Raw genomic sequence first — 8,042 nt, forward strand, 5'->3', positions numbered from 1 at the left:
AAGTTTGGTTTTAGTAAGGAAGATCGGTTAATTTCCCCATGGTGTAAGCCAAATTGTTCTGGGAAAAAGGGCGACTTCATCTAAATTGTCTTAAGAGTGAGATAATCAGTCGATCTAATGAGAATGCAGAAAAAAGAACAATGGATGCTTAAGCAATAGAGTCGTATTAATGGTGACAAAGAAATACAAGAGTGCTCGCAGTTTATGGTAATCGAATTCAGCCAATCGTGTTACAATAGAATGAATTACGTATATTTATATCAAAAATAAAAGTGACGTTGAATCGTGAGAAGCCACGTCGCCCACATCCCGGATTCTTTGGTCGCGCGGTTAAGATTGTATCTTACCTTCCCCACTCGTCCTAACGTATACTTCCAACGGCACATGTCGTGCTCTTATAGTCCTTCGCTCTCAGCTAGACGTGTTTGCTCGGCGCTAGACACATTCGTCGGACGCCGCATGGGCCTGGGTCGAACCAGGGCCCAACGTCTAGCTAAAGAGTATGAGGCAAGCTATGTCAAGAAGTGGCATATGACGGGTAGACATGAGAGGGAAGAGCGTATAATTAGGTGAAAAAAACCAGCTCATGGATGGACGAAAGTAAACACAGATGGGGCAGTTAGAGATAATCACGTCACTGCTGGAGGGATTATTCGGGACGACCAAGGCGCATGGTGTGATGGGTTCGTTATGAATATTAGTTGTTGTTTGGTTCCAACGACTGAGTTATGAGGTATTCTCAGAGGCTTAGAGCGAGGTTGAGAGAAAGGGCATATGTGGATAGCGATTCAGTTCATATCGTCGTCCATCTCACTCACTCATCCCCTAGCTAGCCTGGTGCATAGGTGCCAAGGCCTTTAATGTAGAAACTGGTTATTCAACTTCCATCATCGTTTAAGGAAGCCAATAAGGTGGTTGACCACCTGACTTCTTTAACTTTTAATTTTTCTTTAGGTTTGCATGTTTTAGCTAGTCCTTGTCTTGTATTCTTTATTTGCTCATTAACAACGTCTGAGAAGTGGCAATGCTCATATATGCGCGTGCTTATGTAAGCCTTTTTTATTCAATATATTATTCAAGAATACCGCCTCTCATTCAAACAATTCTTTTTTAACTTCTTTTGGTAGAACTTTATAATTTTACATTAGGAAGAAAATAGAACTCGTGATCTCAACTAATCAAATTAAATCTCGGACGTACAAAACTTTCGTCATGGATTCTTAGTAACATACAAAACTTTTGTCATGGATTCCTAGTAGTAACGCTTACGGTGCGCATAATATGCGTTGTTTACGTTTAAGTCAATAACTCATGGTGGAGAAACACGAGGGCAAAGAGGTCCATGTAGCATGTCTCTCTGTGTTCTTCTAGTGATTCAAACAAATATGACGCCGAAATTTCATGCAAACCCACCAACACAACAACGTTCTCCTCTCTCCCTTTGAGTCTTTTCAACACAACATCAAGCCACGTCTTTCTCCCTCTCTCTCTCTCTGTTTTCTTTTTCAATTTCAGTTTTTCTTCTAAGTTCTCTTTCTTTCCTTCTTTGTTCCCAAATCTTACTATAAGAACTACACAACACACGCCGGCCACTTTCAATTCATTCTTCTTGGTTCTTCCTAAACAAAGAAATGGTTTCCGATCACCTCATTTACAGGCGCAATGGAGCGCATAACCTAGAACAACAACAACAACAACATCATCCTCCTGAAATTACCCCCGCCAAATCCCCAATTCCATACCACCACCGCCTCGTCTGTCTCATTGTCGGCGTCTCCATCGCCGCCATCTTCTTCACCCTCACACCCCCCTCCCACCGCCACCCCCACCCGATCGTCTCCCGGCCGCAATTCCGCCCCCTGGCGATCCCAGATTCCGGATTCGGGTACGTGGGTCGGATCCCGCTTGGCCTGAAAGCCAAGAAAGGAAAGCGAATACTGGTCACCGGCGGGGCAGGTTTCGTGGGGTCCCACCTCGTCGACCGGCTAATGGAGAGAGGCGACAACGTCATCGTCCTTGACAACTACTTCACCGGGAGGAAGGAGAACGTCATACACCATATGGGTAACCCTCGGTTCGAGCTCATCCGACACGACGTCGTCGAGCCTATCCTCCTCGAAGTTGACCAGATCTACCATCTCGCTTGCCCTGCCTCCCCTGTTCATTACAAGTTCAACCCCATCAAGACCATCATATCCTTTGATTTCCGTTTCTGTGCTCTGATTTCGTTGATTTCAATTTCCATTGAAAGTTGCACCTTTAGATTTGACCTTGACACGTGTAGAACAAGACAAATGTGGTGGGAACACTGAACATGTTGGGACTTGCAAAGAGAGTTGGGGCCCGCTTCTTGCTTACAAGCACCAGCGAGGTTTACGGTGATCCTCTTCAACATCCTCAATCTGAATCCTACTGGGGCAACGTCAATCCCATTGGTATCTATTCCTTCTCTATTATATACATATATGTGGACTCTATAGGTCACGGTTCGTAAGATATAATGTTTTGCTGTTGTGTAAAGGTGTTAGGAGTTGCTACGATGAAGGGAAGCGTACAGCCGAGACATTGGCAATGGACTACCATAGAGGTCTTGGTACTGAGGTATACAAAAATGATACTAATATTTGTCTTACCTAACTCAAATTTGGAACTGAAAATAAGAATATACTCTATGATCATTCACATCAGTTAAAGTAGATGTACTAGTATTCATGTATATTTGTATGTCTAGTACAAATGTGAATGAATGTGAAGATTACACTTGTAAGTTATTAGTTGGTACAAGGACGAGCTCACATGTTAAATTCAGAGATTGTAAATACTTTATACTACACACCATTTAGTGCTATATGACCTTTCCCTATCATAAACATTGGATTTCTAGGCAGTCTCAGAATACATCATTAAAACTATGATACAATTTGACATTGTTTTGTAGGTGAGAATTGCTAGGATATTCAACACGTATGGGCCTCGTATGTGCATCGATGATGGACGTGTAGTTAGCAACTTTGTTGCCCAGGTTTGATCATTTTCACTAAATAATAATAAGTTTAGAAACTAATCAGAAGCTAATGAAAATTGAATTGGTGTGATCAGGCACTTAGAAAGGAGCCATTGACTGTATATGGAGATGGTAAACAAACAAGAAGTTTCCAATATGTTTCTGACCTGGTAACTTTTAAACTTGCATTTTATTCTTTGAAACACAAGTTGTATACAATATAACAAAGTCAAACAATGGATTTGTGTTGCTAGGTTGATGGATTGATGAAGCTTATGGAAGGCGAACACGTGGGGCCTTTCAACCTCGGTAACCCCGGAGAGTTCACCATGCTTGAACTCGCTCAGGTAAATTCTTTTCCTGTTATCAATTGATTTTAGGATAAATAAATAAAGATTAGGGTTTCCTTTTACTTAATATGTGAATAAGTAATTACAAATCGGTATTAATTTGTGTGTGTTGAAGGTGGTGCAAGAGACTATAGATCCAAACGCGGAGATAGCGTATAGGCCAAACACGGAGGACGATCCTCATAAGAGGAAACCGGACATCACTCGGGCAAAGGAGCTGCTCGGGTGGGAGCCGAAGGTGTCACTTAAGGAAGGACTACCGAAGATGGTTTCTGACTTCAGACAACGTTTGTTCGGTGACCACAAAGACTCTGACAGAACATCATCGTCTGATTAATTAGAAACGAGAAAGATAGTCGTTTTGGATTCAGATGAAGGAGAAGAAGGTAGTGATGCTGTCTAGTATGTCCAGGTACCCAATAAGAGATCAGATGGCTGAGGATTGTTATCATGTTTCTTCCTCCTTGTAGCGATATTACTGCATGTTAGTTTGATGAGGAGAAGATTTAGAGTGGAGAAATGGAGGTCAATTTTTAAATTGATCTGGTTGGATTAAGAGAAGAGTTTTCAATTGTTTTTGAGATTAATTTGTAGTATGTTATTGTGTATGTACTACTATCGTCTTCTGAATATGCTGTCTTTGTTTCTTGAGTTGTTCAACCGCCTCAGTTAAATATGAATATTGGGCTCATCTAGTTAATAAGAAAACGGCTTGTTTTTTCGGTGAGTGAGGTTTACGTTGAAACAGATTTGACGCTCGTCAATCTGTTTTTGAGTAAATTTGTAGATCGTTGTCATCCATTTCAAATCTCGTGTCTTTGACACAAGATTTATTACGTAGGAACTGGCATTGCCACTGTTAGTTTAAGTGTCTTTAGATTGGACTCTCCTCCTTTGAAGATTTTTGGTTTATTGAATGATGACTCTAGGAGGCGAGTTACACTCCATTTTATTTTATTATAACCGGTCTATTATTTACTTAATTAACACGTACGAAAATGCCGCCTCTCTTTTAACCAAAAAACAATTACTACTAGTCTACTACTACTCTATTGCTCTTTATATTAGTAGTAACAGTCAATAACAAATTCTACACAGATTTAAATTAACGTGCATGGCACCGTGAATTGTTGCAAAAGAATGGTCCTCAACTTTTTGACTTATTTAAAGAACGTCAATCTAGCCATTTTGTCGCACATGAGTTACTTGCTATTTGTAACGGAAAAGGATCCGTTGACTTACCTATTCATAAAAGTAAAAGTAAGGAGATATCTCTTGTGAAGAAAGACTTGTAGACTCGGTAGTATATACACTAGTACTGGTTAAATTGAATTTGAATCTTGTAAATCAGTTTTAAATCGGGGTGTCGCATATTGACGGTTCAATGACTCAATACAAACTCAACTGTAAATTTTGGTATTGATGTAATCAAGATTCAGGATCGAGTTCAAGAATACCCTGGACCATATTTATCAGAATTGAGATTCTACTCTGGATCAAGGAAGGGATAAGATCGGATCGGTAGGATCGAATCGTAGAATCATAAGAAGTAAGAACCTATCAATTTTTAAATTAAATTCCTATGAATTTTTTAAATTGATCAATCTGAAGAATAAAGTGACTATAATATGTCTTCCTAGTACAAATATTATGAAATAAACGAAATCTGATCATTAAATTGTTCAATATAATAAAAAGTTATGAATTCCAAGCATAATTCTGATACTTATTTTAAATTTATATATTTAAAATCCATAAAATATAAGGATTGTAGGATAATAAGATCCTACACAATCCTAAAAGATCCTATCATTCCAACCCTTCAATGTAAGATCCTGACATACTTAAGATCCTTCTACGATCTAGATCTAAATCCTAATAATAATGCCATGGCCCATTGGGGTTGAAGGTTCAATGAAGGTTAACGGCTTCAAGGATCATTCATATTCTTAACTAAAGGATTAAAGTTTTCAAATAAAGTACTTAAATATGTTCATAAAGTTTAAAAATAAGCACTTCAAATAAATACTCCAAGTTTTAAAACTAAGTATTTCAAATAAATACTTGAGGGTTAATCAGGTCCGGAAATACATAGTACGTGCGGACTATAGTAGTACACCAGTGTCTTTCTGGGGAGTGCATCAGTGCACTACTGGGGAGTGCACTTGGTAGTGCACTCATAACTAAGGGGTACACCAATGCACTAATGGGGAATGTGTGCACTTGATATTGCGCTGGAGAGTGCACAAGAAATGTGCTGAAAAATGCACTAGTAATGTGCTGAAAAGTACACCTGTTCTATGAGTCTACACAATCCGCACAAAAAAATAGTCCACACCACATTCTCAGTTTTTTAAAACTAACTTAAAGTTAAAAAACGCACGTTTCCGAATCGGGCAAAGAACTTGCCAAATCCAGAACCGACACAACCCGGAATGACCCGACGAACTGACTACGATAAGGTTTAGGTTAAGGTTCAACTTTCATATAGACTGGAATCATTGACCATGAACCGAGACTGGTAATTCATAAACCAAAACCGGTGGTTCGTTTAGCCAACACTAATAGTGAATATTGAGGATATTCTTTTTGGGGTTGAAAGAGGCCAGTTTTTCAGTCGAGTAAAGAGGGTGACAGACTGTGTTTAATTTTATTCTGGGCCAGTAGTCAGTCCAGTTGAAGCCCATTTCAAACACCTGAAGCCCAACTCATTTGTGAGTTTGTGCGAACCCCTAAATGCACACTCGCAAACCCTAAATTCTGCACAGCCAGTCATTTCGCTCCCGTTTCCAACAGTCTTGCTCTCCAGAAAATACGACGGTGAAGATGAGTAGAGGAGCAGCTGCCGGAGTTGCCAAGGGCAAGAAGAAGACCTCGTCGTTCACGATTGACTGCGCTAAGCCGGTCGAGGATAAGATCATGGACATCGCCTCACTAGAGAAGTTCCTCCAGGAGAGGATCAAAGTTGGTGGAAAGGCAGGCGCTCTCGGTGACACCGTCACCGTCACCCGCGAGAAGAACAAGATCACTGTTACCTCCGACAGTAACTTCTCCAAGCGGTATATTTTTTATATCTATTTTATTCACTCTATATTCCAATTGCCATCCCAAAAGGGGATCTTTTCCTTTTCTCTTATGGCGTTTGAACCTATAAATTTGATGCTTTTCTAGACATCAATTCGAATTTATTGATGAACCATTGAGGGTATTGCTCAGGGTTTCTGTAACAGCAAGCTATAGTTATACAAGTGCTAAAGTTATAGGATTTGTCTTGTTTCATACTCCATGTCTACCAGTCAAAATGACTACTGAGGGATGAAATTCATTTCCCTCTTAGGCAGCGAATGAAGATTTATTAAAAAACTAATTGAGTGGATGGTGTAGCAATGCACTGTGCTTTGGCTATTGTAGTTCATTCCAAGTGATACTGTAAAGTGCACTAATTTCTGTTGTTGCAGATACTTGAAGTACTTGACGAAGAAGTACTTAAAGAAGCACAATGTTAGGGATTGGCTTCGTGTGATTGCTTCGAGCAAGGACCGTAATGTATACGAGCTCAGATACTTCAACATTGCTGAGAACGAGGCTGAGGAAGAGGATTAAGCAGTAGGGAGAGGTCTTTGTTTCTTTGTTGGCTTTTCAGGAAGATTTTTGTGCGTTTGGTTAAAGACTTTGCCCGTCTCTCTTGAGACGTGTCCTATTGTGATATTTTGGAAAATTTTGCTCAGTGTTATTGGTTGTTTGAAATTCAATTAGACATAGATATTGTCCTTGTGAAAAAATTCCCAACTTGTGAGTGTGGGAGGCTTGGAAACTGTAAGTCATCGAAATTGTTATCTTTATTACATAGTACTCCATGCAACATGATAAACAACCTTCGAAATGTTGGAAATGAAACAACAAAGTTAAATTCACCTTCCGGATGTTACAGGGTGAGGGAATGGATATAAGCCCATTTTCTGTTTGGGCCAATTACGGATTTCATATAGGTAGCCCATCCGGACTATATACTATCACTACAAGTCTTTTTTTTTTCCCTAAAAAAGTGAAAATCATGTCAATTATCATATATATAAATCAAGAGGTAGTTTCTTTTAAGAATTAAGGAAATATAGGACGTGAGATTAGATGATGGATGGTTGAGATTAGAAGAGAGGATGGTTGAGATTAGAAGAGAGGAGTGTAAAATTAATTAAAGATAACAATTTGTAATTTAAAAGGTTGAGTCATATGAGGGGTAGGAGGAAAAATCCCTAAACCCCTAGGCCCTCTACTTTTCTTTTTCCGACTTTTATCTAATGAATGTATAGTATTAAATTAGGAAGATAGAGTATGAATTCACGAACCTACTAGAAAACAGATAATAATGTAAAAGTGACATGGTGATAATTTTATAAAATAGCTCTCAAATATTCAAAGGTCTTACATAAAGTTGGTTGGAAGTCTAGCAACCAACTGCGCTCCTACACCCTTATTCACAGTAGAGCCCAATCAATAAAAAATAAGAGAGCACGTATTGACACTAACAACGTTACTTTGAGCAACCCGAGTGACCCTGGTAAGAAAATCAATAGCCCCACTTTCTAATTCCTCAAAGGTGGAGAAAGCAAAAACGATAAAACTATAGCCATTCTCTCTGCACTTTTCCTCATACTTCTTCCTTTTCCTAGCGACAGCAGAAGAGACAA

The 8,042-nt window shown here is 39.3% G+C and overlaps 2 protein-coding genes across 2 annotated transcripts; both read left to right on the forward strand.

Annotated features, from left to right (window-relative positions):
- The first annotated feature begins 384 nt into the window (after nt 1-384).
- LOC141249568 (uncharacterized) lies at nt 385-3,691 on the forward strand. Its single transcript, XM_073669678.1, has 11 exons — nt 385-559; nt 955-1,048; nt 1,149-1,223; nt 1,372-1,445; nt 1,570-2,192; nt 2,288-2,435; nt 2,522-2,601; nt 2,939-3,022; nt 3,100-3,174; nt 3,259-3,351; nt 3,470-3,691. The coding sequence occupies exons 1-11, from the start codon at nt 385-387 to the stop codon at nt 3,689-3,691; spliced, it is 1,743 nt and encodes a 580-aa protein (XP_073525779.1).
- Nucleotides 3,692-6,180: 2,489 nt separating this feature from the next.
- Nucleotides 6,181-6,957, forward strand: LOC141249567 (uncharacterized). The gene is made up of 2 exons (XM_073669677.1): nt 6,181-6,413; nt 6,813-6,957. The coding sequence occupies exons 1-2, from the start codon at nt 6,181-6,183 to the stop codon at nt 6,955-6,957; spliced, it is 378 nt and encodes a 125-aa protein (XP_073525778.1).
- The last annotated feature ends 1,085 nt before the right edge of the window (nt 6,958-8,042 follow it).

The sequence above is a fragment of the Phyllobates terribilis genome, unplaced genomic scaffold (genome assembly GCF_046119375.1).
Source record: "Phyllobates terribilis strain yellow unplaced genomic scaffold, ASM4611937v1 Scaffold_4765__1_contigs__length_57355, whole genome shotgun sequence".
Classification (NCBI taxonomy): domain Eukaryota; kingdom Metazoa; phylum Chordata; class Amphibia; order Anura; family Dendrobatidae; genus Phyllobates; species Phyllobates terribilis.